The 23,192-nt window shown below is 37.9% G+C and overlaps 1 protein-coding gene across 3 annotated transcripts in view; it reads right to left on the reverse strand.

The window, feature by feature from the left end:
- Positions 1-2,333: 2,333 nt before the first annotated feature.
- LOC115218479 (centrosomal protein of 135 kDa-like) overlaps positions 2,334-23,192 on the reverse strand; it is a 67,282-nt gene continuing 46,423 nt past the window's right edge. For 2 of the 3 annotated variants that reach the window (XM_029788322.2, XM_036508292.1), the window contains 14 exons: positions 22,817-22,879; positions 21,511-21,684; positions 19,346-19,423; positions 17,791-17,942; positions 16,623-16,893; positions 14,227-14,282; positions 11,987-12,155; positions 11,201-11,311; positions 10,896-11,081; positions 10,243-10,452; positions 8,670-8,872; positions 6,364-6,468; positions 4,922-5,014; positions 2,334-3,378 (listed from right to left, as the gene is read on the reverse strand). In XM_029788322.2, the coding sequence (XP_029644182.1) occupies positions 3,279-3,378; positions 4,922-5,014; positions 6,364-6,468; positions 8,670-8,872; positions 10,243-10,452; positions 10,896-11,081; positions 11,201-11,311; positions 11,987-12,155; positions 14,227-14,282; positions 16,623-16,893; positions 17,791-17,942; positions 19,346-19,423; positions 21,511-21,684; positions 22,817-22,879 (1,971 nt within the window). In that variant the 3' untranslated portion in view covers positions 2,334-3,278. Of the gene's footprint in view, positions 3,379-4,921; positions 5,015-6,363; positions 6,469-8,669; positions 8,873-10,242; positions 10,453-10,895; positions 11,082-11,200; positions 11,312-11,986; positions 12,156-14,226; positions 14,283-16,622; positions 16,894-17,790; positions 17,943-19,345; positions 19,424-21,510; positions 21,685-22,816; positions 22,880-23,192 lie in introns of those variants that run through there. The other variant, XR_005001669.1, reaches the window with a different exon arrangement.

Consider the following 23,192-nt stretch of genomic DNA (forward strand, 5'->3'; position numbering starts at 1 on the left):
GGTCTAACGATTGGGACCTGTGTCTGAACGTGTCAAAGTGCTGTCATCTGCCTGTCGGCTCTACTCCTGCAACTCAACTTGATTTCAAGCCGGGTCGTCTGCTGCTGGAGAGGACCGATCAGGTAAAGGACCTGGGTATCTTGGTGGATTCCTCCTTTTCGCCTTTGGCCCAGTGCGTCCATGCTGCCAACAAAGCACGCGGAATTCTGTTCTTGATTCGACGGTCATTCGGAATGCTCACAGCAGCCATATTCCTACCACTCTATGTCACGCTGGTGAGACCCATATTGGAGTATGGGATTCAAGCCTCTTCTCCTTATCTCCTCAAAGACATACAGCATCTCGAAAGAGTCCAGAAGCTGGCTACCCGCATGGTTCATGGTCTCAAAAATTTGTCCTACGAAGAAAGGCTGAGGACGCTCGACCTTTATTCTCTTGAAAAACGACGCCGCCGTGGTGATCTCAGTCTCGCCCACAACATCATAAGCGGAAAGTGTAACCTCTCGAAAGAGCTGTTCTTCACTCCTGCTCCAGAGCGTCGGCTGCGGGGTCATTCCGAAAAGCTCTACCTGCGACGATTTCATCTCAATCGAAGAAGAGGAGCTTTCTCCGTCCGGGTGCGGATCCGTGGAACAAGCTGCCTGACGAGATGGTGAAGATGCCGACGACCGCTTTGTTCAAAGCCTCCCTGGACCTCAAGTGGCCTGAACTCTTTACATGAACACCACCCTGTACTTAACTCCATGTCCCCCTACATGGCCTTGCTATTTGCTTTTGAGCCAAATTAACTAACTAACTAACTAACTAACATATATATATATATATATATATATACACACACACACACACACACACACACACCACACACACACACACACACACACATATATATACACACACGAAACACAGAATTCATATATATAAATATATATGAATTCTGTGTTTCGTAGTTTATGCTCTGATACCTCAATGGTCCCAAATATCTATTAATGGATACACATCCCCCTACATCAAAGGCTCAACACTTATATATTAATGTAGCAATTGTCAACCAATGTGCTTTGTGGGATTATTGTGCCATAGATTGCCCACAGGTGTGCTGCATGTCTTTGAGGTGAGTCAGAAAATACCAGGGTGTTTAGGAAACTTTAGTGTTTTAAGGCACAACATTGGTGCATATGTGTTTCTTTGAGGCTAAGTGCAACACATACACTCATTTTGTTTTTCTATGTAATAAAAAGAATAAAACATTTAAAATAGTCATGGTATGTCATAACAGTTTTGGCAATTTGTTTAGTAAGTTATCGATTAAAACAGCTGAAAATTGTTGCATCAGTGAATCAAGGTTTATATATCAAAGTCTCAAGGGTCAAGATCCAGATATCAGAGGCTCAAGACATACGTTAAGGGATTAAGAATGATGTAAAAATATGGTCATGATTTAAAAGGTCAGAGTTTATAGTCTGAGAGAGACAGAGGAGAGAATGTATTGATTCCAAAACAGTTTTCAAACAATTAATCACATGATAAACATTGATGAGATTAGAGGAGTTGAGTAGAAAGATATTACTGGAATGTCTGGAAGTGAAAATCAAACAACTTTCAGTCGATAACATTAATTAAAAAATATTAATCTTCTTAGATTTTACATGATTTAAAAGTTGAAAACAGTTTTAGTTATCATAGCTTGTTACTTTATATCTACTGCTGATATCATGTTGAGTCTTTGGACATTTAAATTCTATATGCTACAGTACAGCTAATGTAGAGAATGAGTTCTAGAATTTGGGGGAAATTTTTATCTGGAATGGACGATCAACCTATTATATTTCCACATACAGACACACATACAAACAAGTACATAGAGAGAACAAAACATCAATATATGCATACATCCCAAATAAATATGTACACTCACAGACACACATACACATCCATGAGTATATCTTCATACACACACACATACACACACCCATATATATATACACACACACACATATATATACACAAACACAAATATATACACACACACATCAAAATGTAAATGAACATATTCACATATATACAATACTCAACATAAACATTAAACATTATATACACTTGATATTCGATATATACATAACATTATATATGCATTTGACAATCATGCTCTTTGCCATCACTCTGCTCAACAAACATACATTAAATATATACATATATACAAATATATTCTCTAAACAAACCAAGCTTATCAATAAATGCCTAATAAACATTCTTAGCTTATTAATACAATCATTTGTTTAATTGAGATTTTACAATTCCTAAAATACGACAGAAGCCATTTTGGCTTTTTGTTTTAATTTGAAAGGTCTCTGAGAATTGGAAAGCAGTCTCCAGTGTGAGATAAAAAGAAGAAAGAATTGAGTGTGAAACCTAAGAGACATCAATTTACTTCATGGTAAAGAATATCTTGAAATATTGAAGTGGGGGGGGGATGGGGAGGAAAGGGGAATACAATTTGTTAGGGTAACAGAAAATGATCTGGAAAGGTGACATGGACATCGAGGTTATCATGAAACAGAAGGTGGCTGGGGGGGGGGGGGCAAAATATTGATTAGTAATTATATCGAGGACTCTATCAAAACAACAAACATTAACATGCATACACACACACACACACATATAAACAAACATCACGCATGCACACATATCTATTTACATTGCATCACACAAATCTACATAGTGTCCATACATTATCTTAACAACTTCCACACTTCTACACTTCAAATTGTAACGGTAATTTATGGACACCCTGTATACTCCTGCAAGAAGACTGTACAATAATATACAAGGTTAATGATTTGTAAAGAAATGAATTGTAAAGAAATGAATTATTAATTATGAAAAAGTTTCTATGGGAAAGAAGAAGCCATGAAACTGAGACTCTAAAATGTGTGTGTGTGTGCGTGTGTGTGTGTGTGCGTGCGAGCGTGTGTGTGTGTCTATATGCATGTATGTGTTGTGTGTGTGTGTATTTGTATGTTTGCTGTGTAGTGGCAAACATCACAGGTAGTTAATAGACTTATACATAACTACTATTGTTGTGTGTGCCCCCCCTCCCTCTCTCTCTGTCCCTGATCTGGTACATACCCTTCACTAAGACTAGTCGTGGTTCAACTAAGTTTGCGAGTCAGACACTTGTTAATAAACATTTTTACTAGATTCCAATCTTGGTCTTATACAGCAGCAGCATCAGTGGAAGAAGGAGATAATGTTGGAAATACTAAACTTTGGTCTGTCTAAAGTGACTTGGTGCCTTTCATTAAAACTGCAGTCTTCTCATTGACTGAACTCACAGGAGGTGTTAAGCGGCTGCTAAGATTGTTTGCTTTGGAGAATCTACAAAATAAAGACATAAAACCACAATTAGATTAGAAAAACTAAAAAGGTTCCTGGCATACAATCAGGTTTTAGTTTTTAATAGATAAGTCATTGATTTTATTCACTGCTATTTAGAGTTGCAATGAAAGCAATTCAAACAACCAGCACCTACAACTCGAAATGGCTCAAGAAGAGGAGCAAGGATTGTCCAGTGTATTTAGCTTTAGTTTAACCCTTTCATTCATTACCAACCCGGCTGAAACCGCCTCTGGCTCTGAGTATAAATGTCTTGTTTTCATAAGTTTTGAATTAAAATCTTCCACTAAACCTTTGTCACAATTTATGTTCCAAACACTAGCTGAATGATAACAAAGTTATTTTACGAAATTCTTTGTAATATTTAAAGTAATTGAAAAAAAACACAAAAGGTTGAGGCTTCTAAGGAGTTATAGAGGGCATCGGTACCATAGGCCACCCCCATCCCCCAATTGAGAACCTAGTTTGAGTATTTGTAACTCCTCTAAATCCACTCATGGGCCAGAAGGTGATATGAAACTGTGACCAACAAAATCCCTCTCACTAATCTGGAAGACTCTGCAGGGGCATAAGCACAGCTCCCAACTCTTTGGGACACTCAACAAAAGAGACAAACAATTCTCCTACTACCTCGAAAGGGCCTATAATAGCCACGGGCAGTGCTCTCACCTCTTTAGGAGAGTCAACAGAGGCTCTAGGTACTTCCCCTACTTCTAGGAGGGCTTAAAAAAGGCCATGGGCACTGCCTCTACCTTAAATAGACAAAAAGGAAAGAGATTCATCGTTCTGAGGGATCAACCTTGTTAAACAATGGATTACCATCAAATAATATGTAATCAGCAGTAACTTTGAATGTGTGTTGAATGGGGACTCTTGTATGGTGGTCTTATATAGTCACTTTGTATGGTGGCCCTGAATGACCTATATGGTCACTTTGTATGGTGGCCCTGAATGACCTCCTATATACTCACTTTGTATGATAGCCCTGAATGATCTCCTATATAATCACCTTGTATGGTGGCCATGAATGATTTATATAGTCACTTTGTGTGATGACCCTGAATGATCTTCTATATAATCACTTTGTATGGAGGCCCTGAATGATCTATATAATAACCCTATATGATGATCCTATACAGAGGCCCTCTATGGTAACCCAACACAAGGACCCAAAACTGTCCCATTTTGCCAATATATAAATATTTAAAAAAAAAGAAAAACGTTTGATACTTTTGTTGGTGAAAATATTCTTGATTTTTTTAGCACTGTATGTTGTGTTGTGGCTTTCATGCTTATGACTTATTGCATAACATCATCATAAATAACATCTTGATGATCTTTCAGAATTTAAACAGGGACCCAGTCAGTGTTGAGTTTATTAAAAATGTAACCAGAAATAAATGGAATGACAAGTGCTGAAGAAAACAGTAAACCAAATACAAAATGACTGAGGAATGAAACTCAAAAGTGGGGAAAAATTAAACTTATTTCAACAAAATCAACTGTAGAGAAAATGATAACTTACTTGGATGGACTTGTGGATCTGGAAATACTTGAATAATCTCCAGTAATTGGTGGAGAAATACCATGACGACGAAGTTCTTGTACAGCACGCTCACTAATAAGAACAAAAATAGGGACTGTAAGAAGCCTGACAGATAATGGCCTGCATGATAAATTCTTCACTACATTCATTGCTAACTCTAACTCTCTGACACCAGTCCTATACATGGTAAACACATCTCTCATAAATCATTCATCTACAGATAGTTTTCATAGCAGCCACCAAACTACAAATGGTGCTTTATCAAAGGTTTTCTGCAAAGTCAATGAGTGTGATCTTTAGGTAAGAATTCCTTCTGTGGTTGGTTTACAAGAAAGATGTATCAGTCGTGTCCCACCCTAACACAAACCTGAACAGCATCTTCTTCTCGAAACTAATTCTTTTCCTAATCAGCTCTTTCTATTGCATTTGTAAGCTGGTCGAAAAAGGAAGATATGGAATCTTAAAGAGTCAACAAAAGCCACAGGTTTAGAGAAACAGTTGACAAACAGGAAGAGGAGAAGGAAACTTAGAATACAGAGGGTAGCCTCTTAAGGGTTATCAAATAGATCTTTAGCTGGGGCAAGGTTCAAGGCAGGTGGAAAGGGGACATTTTGGTGGAAGTGTACTGTAGATATATCCATACAAAATTAAGAAACAGGATTAGAGAAATTGGAAGAAAGTAGGTAGCAAAGGACATTACAAAGTAGTTAAAAAAATCGGTATTTATGTGGATGACATCTCTAAGTTATTAAACCAATTCTAGTTTTCTAGTCTAACAAGTCTACATATTTGTACATTCACTTCTATTACTACTTCAGTAAGTTCAGGGTGAAATCTGACTTGCTAAAGAGGCTATAAGACTAGAACACGTACAGTTATTTCCTTTGCATCTCCATATATATAAACAGTAAAATGTCTGTCTGTGTGTCCTTTATACAAATCCACAAATTTTCAGTTAGAGGGCTCGCACTTTCTATGGTCATTCAAAACCATCCAAGGGTGGTTGTGCACATCTTTACATTTCCCCAGTCACCCCGCAAAGCCATTAAAAAATCAATAGAAGTGACGTTTTTGTGAATTTTCTATCCAAAACCCAATCAAAATGCCTGAAACTTGATACGCTGTATGTGATTGGTTGGAAATTTGGACAGTACTCGCATGTATGTGCACACGCACGCATCTGTATATGCATGCACTAGCACTAATATCAGTTTTTGTCTCCCTGCTTAATTAGCTCTAGTTAGATTATTCTGTAATTATAACATTAACTAATTAGTTGTTTTTTTAAGTCTGTAGCAAAATTGATGATGAACTTCCCAGGTAGCTATGATTTGGATGATGAGAGAAAAAAAAAGATAAATTTCACAAGTGATTTTATAAAAACTAAAATGTTGCTATTTTAATAGCAACTTATCACATACCGTTCGAATTTCTCACTGGTTAGCTGTCGTCGAAATCGTTCTATATCTCCTTCCAGTTCAACATTCCTTGTCCGAAGAGAAGCAATGTCTCTGCTCTGGCTTTGACTAAAAAAGACAAAATTCTTTCTTTACAAGAAAATTATTTATCTTTGATGCAGATAATAAACACCCAACAAGCCAAATGGTGCTTTTAACGTTCCACTGGCACGATTGCCAATCAGGTGGTACTGTCATTGGCCAGGTCAGCAATTTTGATGTGAGTGTATGTGTGTGTGTGAGAGAGAGAGAGAGAGAGAGAGGGAAATAAGTAGAAGGGTTTGATAGCAAAATGCAATAAATCCATTTCCACTGGATTGAGGGGAGTAAGTTTTTCTCTTACAAATATTTCTTGGGACGCCACACCCATTTTATTTGTGATTATCTAACTCTATAGAAATATGAAAATCACACATTCACCTAAAATCTTGGTATGCAAGATTTCATGGAAAATCAATGCATTTAATTGATTTTTCGTCCAAACACAATCTTTTTTATTGCCACATATACATACCATAGAGTTGGCTTCATAACTAGGGGACTGCCATGTTGGACAAATCGAGCACCCTGATTGACCAGGTGAATATATTTCATTTTGTGGTGAAAGAGTAATGGCGTTTATTGTGTTTTGCGATAAAAGTTACTTTTTAACACGAAAAAGCTGGAGATATGATTCATAGCGCAAAAAACTAATTATGCAATAAAGTTCCCACTTCCATGGACAATAGATTGATAACAACATCTACAAAAACATTATTTTGGCACTTATTGCATTTTGCAATCAACCTATTGATATATCATCATCATCATCACCATCATCCTTTAACGTCTGTTTTTCATGCTGGTATGAGTTGGATGGTTTGACTGAGGACCGGCAAGCCAGTAGGCTGTACCAGGCTCCAATCTGATTTGGCAAAGTTTCTACAGCTGGATGCCTTTCCTAATGCCAACCACTCCAAGCATGTAGTGGGTGCTTTTTACGTGCCACCAGCACAGGAGCCAGTCCAGGGGCACTGGAAGCGATCACATTCAGATAGCACTTTTTACATTCCACCGGCACGGGGAGCCAGTCATGCGTCACTGGCATCAACTCAAGCTTGAATGGTGCTACACACACACACACACACACACACACACACACACACACACACACATACACACACGCATATACACACAATGCACACACATATTTTCTAATGTACTTTGAGGTAGACTATGTGCCTGAAAAAAAATGGATAGATGATCATAGCTGATGTGTCTTAAATCCTAATTATGCATCACCAAGCCTGACCCAGGGTTAAACAACAATAGCAATATATAACAGACAACCAAGAAATAGTGAGCTAAGGAAACCTGTATGTAGTCACTCAACTTGCTAGAAATAAGAGCCAAATTGCTTTTAAATCACTTTATACTTCTTAGAAAATTTATGTGTTAGACAATGTAGCGGCTGGTTCCCTGGATTTAGGAAAACGATGGGATGGCCATGGCCTACTCAATTTGAGTTAACTTGGGGTTAACCAGCAGCAAAAACAGAAGCAGCAACAACAATAACAGCAACAACAGAAGCAGCAGCAACAATAATAGCAAAAACAGAAGCAGCAGCAACAGTGGAGGTGCAATGGCCCAATGATTAGGGCAGCAGACTCGCAATCGGAGGATCGCGGTTTCGATTCCCAGACCAGGCGTTGTGTGTGCTTATTGAGCAAAAACACCTAAAGCTCCACAAGGCTCCGGCAATGGGTGGTGGTGACTCCTGTTGTACTCTTTCGCTCCAACTTTCTCTCACTCTTTCTTCCTGTTTCTTGTCCCCGACTTCCTATGCAACCGCTGAGCCTGGATGCGCATTCATCCATCCGTCGATGCTCTCGGTGTCGGGGGTTGACCTGCTTTCTCTTCTGCGGGTCTTACGAATAGCAAAGGACCACGTTTTGGACTTCTCCCATTTTGCGAGCTCTGGGACGAAGACCGTTCGCTCAACAGCAACAGCAGCAGCAACAACAACAAAAACAGCAATATCAAGACAACGAGGAAGGCTCTAAGCAAAATACTTGATTTGCTGGACATAGCAGTCGAATCTCCATCAACTCATAACTTCATGTCTTATGGAAAGAACACATTGAATATTGCAGTCCTAGAAACACTACATCTAGAGGTCGGGGATTAAAAAAATACAAACAAGGTTGTCACTTCTGGAATGCCTCTTGTCCTACAACTAACCTAAGACAAAACAACAACAACGAAATACATTTTCAATAGACGTGACTCACAGTTTACTTTCATTAAGAGTCAATCGATCTTTTAACTGTTTCAGCTCAGCATTACGTTCTTGAAATTCCAATTGGGAATGGAATTCCTTTTCTCTGTTATTCTGAAGCAATTCTTCCAAATTTTTAACACTTTTTCTTTCGGTAGAAAGCTGTTCGCGTAATGTGTCGGCCTCTTGTTTCATATCAAGGATTTGGGAATGCAACTGGCAGGAAAATAGAAAATCACTTAATTTTCCATGAGAAGAATTCCATTGAATAAGACAACGATTAGAAAAACACTTCTATATAGAATTACTACAACAGGTGAAACAGAATATAAAAGAAGAGTAGGTGCCAACACAGGTATGAGGAAACAACAGATCGGATTTTAGAAAGTTGGATGGAAGGCCTTGCAGTATTTGTTGCAGATCTCCTGGTCTTGGGTTCAAATTCAATAGAGGTTGAATATACCTGTCATCGTTTTGAAGTTGATACATAAAGTGACTGGGGTCATGCATATCTCTATATACACACATGTAGATAACAGACAAAAACATTCTCTTCGAGGTTTGTATTAAAGGCAAAGAAGTTTTCTTTGAAACTTATATCTCAGTGAATGAAACAAAAGCACAAATAAAGAATTATCCAAAATATATAAATATATGCATCAATTTGATGAACAGTTTTAGTATAATTGACTGTTATGAACATTTAAACTTGTCAACTTCGAAATTTTTAAACATGTTTTTCTAATTCATAATTCTACATTTGTCTGTTATGAACATTTAAACTTGTCAACATTGAAACTTTTAAAGATGTTTTTCTTATTCATAATTCTAAATTTTTACCATTGATAAACAAAAAATATTGTTGAAACCAGTTTGGTACATATGTAAATAAATTTATTTTAAACAATTACAAGTTTTTCAAATTTAGGTGCATTTTCAACAACAAATTTGCTTATATATATATATATATACACACACACTCACCCACTGATACCAGACATCTCAAAAGTAAATAGGCGATCCTTATTGTGTGTGTATGATATATAAAGAGAGAGGGGAGGAATTTATTCACTTTCAAGATGTCTGTGTGTCTATGTATAAATGAACACACTTAATGCACAAGGTACATTCTTTCCCAATTGTGGAATTGCTTCTGTGACACTCCTCCGTAATTGTCCATCTGGCAAAAACTTCTCCCCTTAGACTTGAAATTCTGCACCAGGAAGCAAAATACCACCCATTTGAGAATCATTGGAACAGGTGCTTGTGTTCTTCCTCATACCACTGATATAACATTTATAGAACTGGATTTTTAAAATCTTTGAATTTATTTAAAAACAACTTCAGAAAAGAAAATCTGCTCCTCTTTGGCTTTTGCTTCAACATTTTAATAAAAGGATTTGAATGAATTTCACTGGTCAGCAAATATTTAACATTAAACTCCCTTACTTGGCCCAAACATTGCCTGGGAATAGAGACTGGACCCCCTTATCTCCACCCAAACTGCAAAAATATATTACATACACAAAACATTTATTGATGTAATAATTTAATTGAATAAACTTGATTAGTTTAATTAGCCCTACCTGTTCTTTTTCCACAGAAACAGCTGTAACCTGTCTCTGTAATGACTCTTTGGATGCTTCCAAGCGGCAACAAAGATCTCGAACTGCATTAATATCTTGAGTCAAGTTTTGTTTCTCATCATCATACTGCTGAAGATTCTCTTCCAGTTTTGACAAAGTACGATTCAAATTGGAAACTTGGAGTTCATAAGCTTGCTGTGCTCCTAGGTGCTATAAAAGACAAAGGACAATATTGTAGATATCTTCTTGTTTTTCCATCTCACATGATCATAAGATCAGATCTTACGGATGTGTTTGTATTTTGCAGGGAGAGACTGGACCCAACCAGAAACACTAAAGTGAAATGGGAACTTCTTTTCTTTGATTTTGGAACAGTCCAATCTGGAGTTGCCATTATTGGATTCCATCTTATTGTTTGGATGATTTGGAAAATATCACAAAGAATACAAAAGGCTGCACATTTACAAAGTGAAAACAACAAGAGTTTCGTACTTTGGCACAAGACCAGCAATTTTTTGCAGGGCGGGGGGGAGACATTTAGTTGATTACATCAAGTTCATTTATTTATTTTTTGGATTAATTATTACGCTACTGGATCAGGTGCTAAATCTATAAAGAATTGAAGATGTAAAGAAAATGTATTTCAAACTAACCTCATGAATTTCTATATCCATGCGTTCCAGCTTCTCTTTAAGCATTCTAATTTCAGATTCTTTCGAAATAACTTCTAAACGAAGATTTGAACCCTCAGTCTCCAGTTGATGATTGGTATTTTGGTACTGCTCCGCTTCAGCAGACAAAGTACGATATTGCTCCAGCATGTCAGAGCGTTCTTGTTCCTGAAAGAGACACAACCAATTTTGCTTTGTTTCAAATTTACTTCAAATCTCTTCTAAATAAGGAACATTTCCTGACATTAATCTAAAAAATTCACAGAAGTTTCAAGTAAAACACTGACCTTTGATGACAGCAAATCGCCAACTCTTTGCACTTCCATCATGTAGCTTTGAATTTGCTTCTTTAAAGAATCTTTCTCTTCTAAACAATTTTGCAGATCTTTATTGATAACCTGACAGAAAACATAGGGAAAACATCTTCAAGTCTCACCAACATATCGCAACACATTAATACAAAACTATTTTGCTTATTCTTCTCATTTTCAGCATATAAATTGCCTCACCATCCATCCATCCATCCAACTTTAGACATAATTATCTGTAACTTGATACAATAAAGTGTTCCCTGAGGATCCATTATTGTTGAGCATCAAAATGCATTTGGGACATCTATCACAGGGCTCTAAACAATCAGAATGGTGAAATGCACATAAGACTGCAATTTCACTTGGCTTGATAGGTCTCTGCTCAAGCACAGAATAATGCCAAAGGGGTTGGTCATTCGTCATTGCTTCCACAAGACCCAACACTCGAAAGGTGCTTTTCACATGCCACTGGTATCGGCCACTTTGTCTCTGTGGGGCCCAATGCTCAAAAGGTGCTTTTTATGTGCCACTGGCATGGGTGCCAGTTATGTGACACCAGCATCAGCCAGAATTATGCTTTCACTGAGTTTGATGAGCCCTATCAAGCACAGCATATTACCAGAGACCTCGGTCACTAGTCATTGCCTCTGTAAGGCCCAAAGCTTGAAGATCATGCTTCACCACCTTATCTATATGTCCAAACTATTAAAGGAGTAGCATTAAAATTCTGCAGAACTATTTATTCAAGCAAAAATTTCCTACTTGATTTTCACTTGTCATTACAGCTAAGTCTTCTTGAAGCCGTTTATTCTCACGTAGAACTGCATCTTTATTGCGACTGGTTTCGTTGAATTCATCAGACATCTTATCAAACTGCCTCTTTATACTCTTCATCTCACGTTCTTTTAGAGAAAGACTGCTGTTCACATGTCTACAACAAAAGAAGAATGACAGAATATTACAACAGAAGAAGAACAGAATATTACAACAGAAGAAGAATGACAGAATATTACAACAGAAGAAGAACAGAATATTATAACAGAAGAAGAATGACAGAATATTATGAGAAAAGAACAACAGAAGAAGAATGACAGAATATTAACCCTTTAGCATTCAGTTTATTCTGTCAAATGTAATATTTATTTATTCACATTATTTTGTGTTAATCAGACATTATCTCAGAGTTTCAAGATTTCAATAATGTGAGTGCTTATTTTTAGAATGACATTATAGGATAAGTGTAAGATGCCAGATCTGTCCTATTTGAACATAAAACAGGTAGAATATTTGGGCTGGATATGACTGCTAAAGAGTTAAAACAGAAAAAGAATGACAGAATATTATAACAGAAGAAGAATGACAGAATATTTCAGAGAATATCAAATACTAAAGGATAAGAGAAACTGCAAACGACCAACATCACAATTCTATATTCAGCCCAAACCTTCATTTTAATGTCCACATTTCCATGCATGTATGGGTGAGGAAGAATTCACAGGGGTCAATATTCTATAGTCAAACATCCTTCTGGTCAACAACCCTGTTTGCAAGCAAAGTAGTATTTCCAAATGGCCAGAAAATGTTTTTACAGAAAGTAAGAAACAAACGACACTGCTTGTATGACAGTGACACTCATTTACAACTGTCATGAGATGTCAAGGCAAGGCAACACATACACACACTTTCACACACACACACACACACATATATATACATTTAATCTTTTGAACTAATGGGTATATGTCGATTAGTGTGTTGAAGTGATGCGTAGGGTAGTGGCACAGTTAGGGCTGCCTGGTGTCATCTACAGTTGGGGTATATTTCTATTGGATCTACTACAGGAACTTGGCTGTGTTAGTTGAGATAATAATAATAGTAATTTCTTAAGTAACCAGAAGATGGATTTGGTATTAATCTTTATTTTGTACAATGGTCATTTCGACCCATCCTGCTACTGTCCCTTATGGGTGGGACTCTGTTCAACATGCTGTGTTGCATCCATTTTGCAGTCTGGGTCTCATCAGGCACATACATACATAAAGGTTTGTATCTCACTAAAGTTCCTGAGTTTAGGCTGTTGTGTTGTTATGTACCCATCTGATTAGGGAATGAAATAATGCTACAATTTTCAATTACTATTATGTTTCTTTAATAAGAATTGCAGGCATTTGGCGATATAGACGAATAACTGTTGATAAAAAAAAAAAATAAATAAATCTGTAGGGGAAGTGAATGGATGGACAAGGATGGATTGAGTTTCATTGGGTTTAAGACAAAGGAAAGGCACTATAAAAAGGAAAGGGAAGATATATGCAGGCTAGAATGTGTAGGGGGCGAAAGGTTGTTTAGCTAGCTTAGGTTGGGATGCATATACATACATTCTCGTACATACATTAACACAACGGACACCCATATGGTCAATTTTGGCCATAGTTCATATAATTTATGGTTGGAAGACAATCTCACCATAAGCTTGTCATCACAGTTACTGCAAGACTAGGGAAGCTCACAGACAGTCTGACTCATTCCACATCTATATCACTGAGGGTGAACCACACATCCCTACACCCATATATACACACCCACCTGCATAATACACTCACACATATACATACATACATACATACACATACATACACATGTCAATATGTATATATTTACACATACATATACATACACATACCCACCTACATACATTTTTATACACACACATACACAGGTGTAATCATATACCCATATATATACGCACACACATCTACACCTTCTTCCACCCAGTCACTTGCTCTCCTTTCCCCTATTCTTACACCTGGGTAACCATGTATCTTTTATATCCCTCTATCACAATCAAACTTCCCCTCATCCCTTGGCACAAAGCCATTTTCCTCAGCTAATGGGAGGAGGGGTGGAGAGGAGGAGGGGAGATGAGGGGAGGAGGAGGGGGATGATGATGGTGATGATGATGAGGAGGAGGAGGAGGAGGGATTTGTAAAGAAGCTACTCACTCAAGCTGAGATTCAAGCTGACTGATTTGCACTTTAAAGTCACTTATGGTTCTGTCCTGAAAAAGACATAAGAAAACAATGAACACACAAGGGAAATAAATTAAATTCAGTGCAACGTTCTAATAAGCATAGAACTTAACTTTCATACTCATGACTAATGAGAGAATAATAACAACAATAATGATGGTTTCCTTTATTAGCAACGGTGATAAAGATGAAAGCAACAGACAACAATGATAGTCAACAATTTGTTTGGAGATTTACATAAAGGACGGGGAGAAGAAATGGAAAAAACTGTGAAAGGCAATAAAAGTATGCAAAGTATGTGGTCACATGACTGATGCAGTCCTGATAAAGGAGAAACTTCAGCTAGGGCCAATCAAGGAACCCCACAGGCCCAGGATTATCCTGACCACCAAATGTCCGAGTAGTAGTAGTAGTAGTAGTAGTAGTAGTATGAACAATGACAACAGTAATAATAATTCATATTATTTCAATTTTTATTCTTTCATATTCTTTTAAATATATAATAATAATAATAATAAATGCCCTGATGCAGTACCAGACAGTGGCTCTCATGGATTCTGATCTTAACTGATTGGAAGTGTTATCATGTACATTTCGCACTGGGGTCGATGTAATCGACTTAATCCCTTTGTCTGTCCTTGTTTGTCCCCTTTATGTTTAGCCCCTTGTGGGAAATAAAGAAATATATGAAAGATGGGCTACAACAAATATTCTGCTCAATACCACAGATTTGCTTGTCAGTTGTTTGACCTTAACCAGTTGAGCATGTCCCTTAGTGGCTGACGATATGTGCATCTCTGATCACGAGCAGAAGTAGTGGAGGAGCATCATAGCCATGTGTTGAGAGGATTCTGTAGGGTTTGAATAATTCACCTCTGGAAACATGGGTGTTTCGTTCAACATCCTTAAACAACCCTTACTCAGGGACCTTTTGAGCAGGATGGGTTACTCGACCAGAAGAAAAATTCTAACAGGGCCCCACCTGCAAGTGCAGCTTATCTTGATATGAGATCACATGTCGCACACATATAGTTGTGATGCATGTGCCTAGTGTACCCTTATCAGACGGGTAGTCATGATGGGTATATTTTACTCCAGTGTCACTTTGATGACATGCACTGCTCTCTCACTCAATAATAATAATAATAATAAATGCCCTGATGCAGTACCAGACAGTGGCTCTCATGGATTCTGATCTTAACTGATTGGAAGTGTTATCATGTACATTTCGCACTGGGGTCGATGTAATCGACTTAATCCCTTTGTCTGTCCTTGTTTGTCCCCTTTATGTTTAGCCCCTTGTGGGAAATAAAGAAATATATGAAAGATGGGCTACAACAAATATTCTGCTCAATACCACAGATTTGCTTGTCAGTTGTTTGACCTTAACCAGTTGAGCATGTCCCTTAGTGGCTGACGATATGTGCATCTCTGATCACGAGCAGAAGTAGTGGAGGAGCATCATAGCCATGTGTTGAGAGGGATTCTGTAGGGTTTGAATAATTCACCTCTGGAAACATGGGTGTTTCGTTCAACATCCTTAAACAACCCTTACTCAGGGACCTTTTGAGCAGGATGGGTTACTCGACCAGAAGAAAAATTCTAACAGGGCCCCACCTGCAAGTGCAGCTTATCTTGATATGAGATCACCATGTCGCACACATATAGTTGTGATGCATGTGCCTAGTGTACCCTTATCAGACGGGTAGTCATGATGGGTATATTTTACTCCAGTGTCACTTTGATGACATGCACTGCTCTCTCACTCAATAATAATAATAATAATGATAATAATAATAATAATAATAATGCTTTCTACGAAAGGCACAAGGCCTGAAATTTGTAGGGAGGGGACAAGTTGATTACATTGATCCCTATGTTTAACTGATACTTATTTAATCAACCATGAAAGGATAAAAGACAAAATCAACCTCAGCAGAATTTGAACTCAGAATCTAAAGATTAGAAGAAATGCCACTAAGTATTTTACCTGATGTGCTAATGATTCTGACAGTTTGCCACCTTTTTGTTAATAATAATCCTTTCTCCTGTAGGCACAAGGCCTGAAATTTTGGGGAAGAAATTAAGTTAATTACATCGATCCCCAGTGCATAACTGGTACTTATTTAATTGACTCCGAAAGCATGAAAGGCAAAGTCGATATCGGTGGAATTTGAACAAGTAGAGCTGTTTCACACAAACAATAACAATTCCAAGTTGTGTGGACATAGGCAAAATGGAATTATATGAAAACAAAGGGAGGAGTGGAGATGCAACACAATAAACCAAAAGAAATTAAAAAGAATCTCCAAAATAATTACAGCACATTATAAGCTGACGACATAATGCCAGAGAAATAATTAACAAACCTTTGCAAGAAGTTCCTCCCTAAAAACAGCCAAACGTTCTGTTTTTTCATCAACAGTCATCTGTAAAGAATCTTTCTCTCGATCCATGGCATTAATTGTAGACTGAAGCTGGTTGATTTCATTGCGGCTCTGGTGTGAAACTTTCTCATATTCTTGCAGTTGTTCTTCTAAATTGCTTATTTTGTGGGTTTGATTATGAATGTCTTCTTCACGGTGGTTTAAACGGCGTTGGATTTCAGACAAAGAACGCTCTGCCTCTTCAGCTAAAAGTCTTTTAAAGAAATAATTTTTCATGTTTTATAGAAAAATGAGTCAGTAGATTGGAAAGAATGAGTAAATAGATTCTGAAGAATGAAAAATTCCAAATACGTGTGTGTGTTATTCTCCCACCTGTATTCTACCTTTACTCTTTATTCTTCTATTTTATTCTTTATAAACTGTGAATATATTTTATTCCTTGTAAACTGTAAATTTTCCTTATCTAAAATGTTCATACTTTGTCTCTGATGATGGAATACCAAGTGTGTGGACATGCTAACCTACCACTTGGGTTATCCCAGAAACAGCTGTAAGACTTCATATTCACCTTACCCTAATTAAATTATTCTAAATGACTTGAGGTACTCGTTCTGCCTTGGTTTTGATTCTTACTCTAATATAATATATATATATCACACACACACACACACACACACACACACACACACATACATACAGGAATGGTAAAGATAGTGAAGTTAAAGAGAAAGTAGTTCTGAAGAAGTGAGGAATTTACCTCTAGTAGCACCTTGTAATGGTGCTAGCATTAGCTATGGTGATGGAGCTGATGGTATGATGGTGGTGCCGATGGTGGTGTTGGTGGTGGTGGTGGTGGTATGGTAATGATGCTTATAATGGTATAGTGACAGTAGTAGTTGTGGTGGTAATGATAATAGCAAAGCAAACAAAACAAAACCAGCATATCACCACCACCACCATCACCATTACCTTCGTCATCACCATCACCATCATCATTACCAATACCACTACCACCATCATCATCATCATCACCAATACCACCAACCACCACCACCACCACAATCACCTTCATAATCACAATCATCATTCTCACCATCATCACCTTCATTACAATCACAATAATCATCATCATCACCATCATCATCCTCACCTCATTTGTGTTGCTGTCATCCTTTGTTTGGAAAGCTCTTCATGGGAATCCTGATATTGAACTGCCTGATTCTTGATTCGCTCTTCCAACGAATGGACGTCATCTTTCAGATTGTTCACACGTAACTGTAACTCATCTCGCTCAACTTCACTCTGTTTGTTGTTGTTGTTGTTGTTGTGTTGTTGCATAAATTACATAAAAGAAAATGTAAGTAGTGGTAGTAGTAGTAGTAGTAGTTGTAGAGAACCACAAACATGTCTACAGAAGCAAACTCAATAAAGAAACAGAACCCACCAAAACAGTCCCGGGTCATTATAATCAACCAAGTTCATTGAAGGTAGGTGCCCCAGCATGGGCACAGACCAATAAATGAAACCAGTAAAATAATAATAATAATAATAATAATAATAATAATCCTTTCTACCAAAAGTACAAAGCTTGAAATTTTAAGGGGAGGGGACTAGTTGATTACACTGACCCCAGTGTTTTACTGGTCATTTTATAGACCCCAAAAGGATGAAAGGCAAAGACAACCTCAGCAGAATTTGAACACAGAACATAAGGGTGGATGAAATGCTGCTAAGCATTTTGCCCAGCGTGCTAACAATTCTGCTAGCTTGCCGCCTTAATATAATAATAATAACAATAATAATCAGACAAATACATAACAAAGACACCAGGACTAACAAGTATATATAATATACGGAAAATAGCACTACAAGGCACACAGAAGTGTGCTTGGAAGTGCAGTGAAAGCACGTGATAAAGATAAAACCACTGAATAATCTTGATAGTAGTAGTAGTAGTAGTAGACAGATAGTTGCCATGGGACCAAATACCTAATCAAGGGACATTAGGAAGAGCATCCAGCCAAAACAAACATTGGAGCTCAATGCAGCCCTCTGGAGCGCATGCTGGATTTTGTTAAACTGTTCAACTCATGCCAGCATGGAAGGCAGATGATAAAAGGGGATGATGCTGAAGATGATGCTGATGATGAAATCTCTCTTCTCCAGCCACTAACATTGTTTAAAGGAAGGGCAAACACCAATAAAATTGAATGCAAGTATCACCATAGGCAATGCCCCCTCAGAGGGCAAAGAGCAGAACCAAGTATCACATGGTACCTCATCCAATGTCTAATCAGAAACAGGTACCACTGGGCATTCAACCCAAAAGACCCTGCTTACTTATTTAGCAGTTTTAACAGATCCGTGCCGGTGGCACATAAAAAGCACCATCCGATCGTGGCTGTTGCCAGCCTCGCCTGGCCCCCGTGCCGGTGGCAAGTAAATAGCACCATCCGACCGTGGCCGTTTGCCAGCCCCGTCTGGCACCTGTGCCGGTGACATGTAAAAAGCACCCACTACACTCACGGAGTGGTTGGCGTTAGGCAGGGCATCCAGCCGTAGAAACATTGCCAGATCAGACTGGGCCTGGTGCAGCCTTCTGGCCTCCCAGACCCCAGTTGAACCGTCCAACCCATGCTAGCATGGAAAGCGGACGCTAAATGATGATGATGAAAGCAGACAAAAGTACAAACCAAATAACTCACTAGACTTAACTGGCAACTAAGATCTTCCACTTTCTGTTCCAGATGAGCTCGTTCAGTTAACGATGAATCTGTGGACAGCTGGAAAGAAGGAAAAAAATCCAAGAAAATATTAAATTATTTTGGAAATCGAAATCGAAATCAATGACTGGCATCTGTGCTAGTGGAGTGCTAAGAGCACCATCCGAGTGTGACTGTTGCTAGAGCAACTGACATTACTGACAGTACTTAACACAACAAAGCTTTACATTTTACTTTTGACAAGCTTTTTCTAAAAAAATGAAACCAGTCAAGTAAATAAACATCTTTTAAAATTGCATTTTCAAACCTTCTTTCATATATATTTCCACTCGTGTGCTACCTTACAACTTCACTTTGTTATATATATATATATATATATATATATATATATAGGCGTACCTTTCTTGCATTAGACACTAAACTCTGCTTGCGAAGACCTGTTAAGGCAAGCGAGACTGAAATCAAATTCAATGACAGAACCACGTGACTGGCATCCATGCTAGTGAAGAGCACCATCCAAGCGTGATCATTATCAGTGTCGCTTTACTGGTACTTGTACCGGTGGTACGTGAAAAACAACATTCGAGCGAGGGCGTTTCCAGTGCCACTTGACTGGCTCCTGTGCAGGTGACACGTAAAAACACCATTTGAGCTAGGCTGTTGCCAGTACTGCCTGATTGGCCCTCATGCCAGTGGCACGTAAAAAACACCCACTACACTCTCAGAGTGGTTGGCGTTAGGAAGGGCATCCAGCTGTAGAAACTCTACCAGATCAGATTGGAGCCTGGTGCAACCATCTGGGTCACCAGTCCCCAATCAAACCGTTCAACCCATGCCAACATGGAAAGTGGACATTAAACGATGATGATGATGATACACATACGTCTATACATATGCATGTATACATATACATCTATATATATATATATATATATATATATATATATATATATATATATATATATATATATACAGATATATACATATAAGAGGGATGACCATAGTGGTCATCCTTCTTATATATATGTAATACAATTTACTGAACTTTCAGGTTTTAATATGCTAGACCACTGGTGTTAAATTGATGTTAAATTAATATCCAATTTCTCACCCTCATTTTAAATTTATATATATATACACATACATAATATGTCTGTATGTAATGTGGTGGTGTGTGTAATGAGGTGGTGTGTATGTGTTGAGGAGGGTGATTGAATTAACTGGAGCAAGAAAACTAAGTAGAGCAAGGAAAACATGAAGGAGACAGGTGGAGGTGGAGATTAGGAGGGTTAGTTTGTAAAAGGAGGATGCCCAAAACTGGGCAAGATGGCAAGATGGTGTGAGGGCAATTGCTATGGCACTGAGGTAGATCCAGCCACGCCCCTTGATAGGGACAAAACCTGGATTTAAAACACTGTAAAGCCGAAATATAACAATCTGCTTAATTATCATCACACAACACTTGCAACATACTTTAAACCTAAAAATTTAATCAAGCATCAATATAAATTTCTTAACCTTTTCGTTACTGTATTTCTGTTGAGATGCTCCGTGTTTTTCTCAATTATTTTAGATATAACAAAGAATCTATTAAAATAACATAGTTATCATTAAGCTAGTGTTAGGAACATTAATTATAACTAAGGTTTGGTGGAAGATTTTAATTTGAAACTTATGTAAACAAGACATTTGTATGCCAGAGCCAGTTTCAGCCCCAGGTTCGTAATGAAAGGGTTAAACCACCTCATCCTGAAGGGGCTTAGTGAAGTGTATTCTTGCATTTGGCTGATGTCTTATTTTTGAGAACAACCTCAACAGGTGTTATTAGTGCCCTCTTTTTTCCTATGAATGATAATAAAAATATAAATTCATTAAAAAAAAATCTTAAGACTGCAGCTCAACTATTTAACCCTTTAGCATTCGGATTAATCTGTCAATAGAAATGCTTATTTGTTCAGATTATCTTAAAAGACATCATGTATTATCTCATAGCTCTGGGATTTCAATAATGTGATTGTTTATTTTTAGAATGACATTGTCAGCCAGATGTGAGAGGCTGGATCTGGCCAGTTTGATTATGAAACAGATAAAATATTTGGGCCAGATGTAGCCAGTTTAAATGGTAAAGGGTTAAGATAAGAAATTACCCGAAGTCTTTCTTGTAAGCTGTCTCTCTCCGTCATTATTCTCTGAAGGTCAGCTGAGGCATTATCTCGTTCATTCTCTACTTGGCGCAACACGGCTTGAGCAGCTAACGATGTTCTGGGTGATTTTGGAGAGCGAAGTATTTCTCGTCTCAATTTCTGGAGTTCCTCCTTGGCCTTTAATGATATGATGAGTTAATTTATTACAGATAATTAATTAGAGAGTAATTAAAGTAAATGGAACTGTAGTAGAAGAATGAGATAACAGAAGAAAGAGGCAGAAAATAGGTCTTCATTACATCCACCAACACTGCTCAGAAACCAATTAAAGGATGGAGATGAAACAGAAAAGCCATAATCCAAACTGTTTTATCAAGAGTTCTTGGAATATATTGTCAAGAATTATTCTACAATAAAATTATACAATGGTTTGAACAAATAACAGCACTAAACATTTAACACAATAATAATTCCTTCTGACTTCGGCACAGGACCAATTATTAACGAGTCACCAGGTAGACAAATGATTCAACTCAACTATCTACTCCAGGTAAACAGGTGAGACAATATTTAATATTGCTATCCTCACCCCCGCCCTGCACCAAATTGAAAAAACTGTGTGACTATAGAACCCACAATTCAGGAGAGGACTCAGTATATTTGGAATGCATTGTATATTAGAATTTACTAAGAACAATATCACCCACCCACACACCACCACTATCACCATACACACACCACACATACAGGTTGCCCCTGGCAACTGGGAACAAAACAAACTACAATAAAACAAACAAATAAAAAAAAACATCATACAGAAAACTATTTCTTCCAGAAAAATGAGACACATGTTCAAGCAAAAATATCTCTGAAACAGGCCATTAGATAAATCCTCCTTCATTCCCTAATGACGGCCCCAATGCAGCCAGGAAATAACAGCATACCAGGATCAAGTGGCTCCCACCTATGCCCTCCACCATGCTCATGATGGCAACCCTCAATGTGCCCCTGACACTATGGAGGCCACTGTCTGGTTTCATCCCTGATGATGCTCCAAAAGTAGAAATCTACAGGTTTGAAACCCAGAGAGCCAGGAGGGCACATGCTTTTATAGGTACATGATTACATGGTACTCGCAGAACTTCACAGACATGTGCTCTCCCTCCTCATCACATAGGATCAGCACCTGAGGTCTTTCTGGGCCATATGCCTGGTGGTAGACTTTGCCACTTTTGTGCCCTCATCACAGACATAAGAAAAAAAATAGGAATGAGATAATTGATAAATGAGAACCAATGAAAGAACTTACTCCATCATACATGTCTTTGAGGTTGTCTCGTTCTTTAGTTAACACTTTTACATTAGCACGAACCTACAACAAAATAAAAATGTATTTGTAATAGCAAGAATGATGATGACGACGATGAAGAGGAGGAGGTGAAAGTATTGCGGCAAGAAGGTGCAAGTGTAGTTGTGTGGTAAGAGGTTTTGCTCCCCAACCACATGTTTCTAGGTTCAGTCCCACTACGTGGCACCTTGGGCAAGTGTCTTCTACAGTAACCAGAGGCCAACCAAAGCCTTCTGAATGGATTTGGTAGATGGAAACCAAGAGAAGCCCATCATGTATATATATATATAAGAGAATAAAGGGTATGTACACCGCTATATATATATATAAAATACCA

The sequence above is a fragment of the Octopus sinensis genome, linkage group LG13, assembly GCF_006345805.1.
Source record: "Octopus sinensis linkage group LG13, ASM634580v1, whole genome shotgun sequence".
Classification (NCBI taxonomy): domain Eukaryota; kingdom Metazoa; phylum Mollusca; class Cephalopoda; order Octopoda; family Octopodidae; genus Octopus; species Octopus sinensis.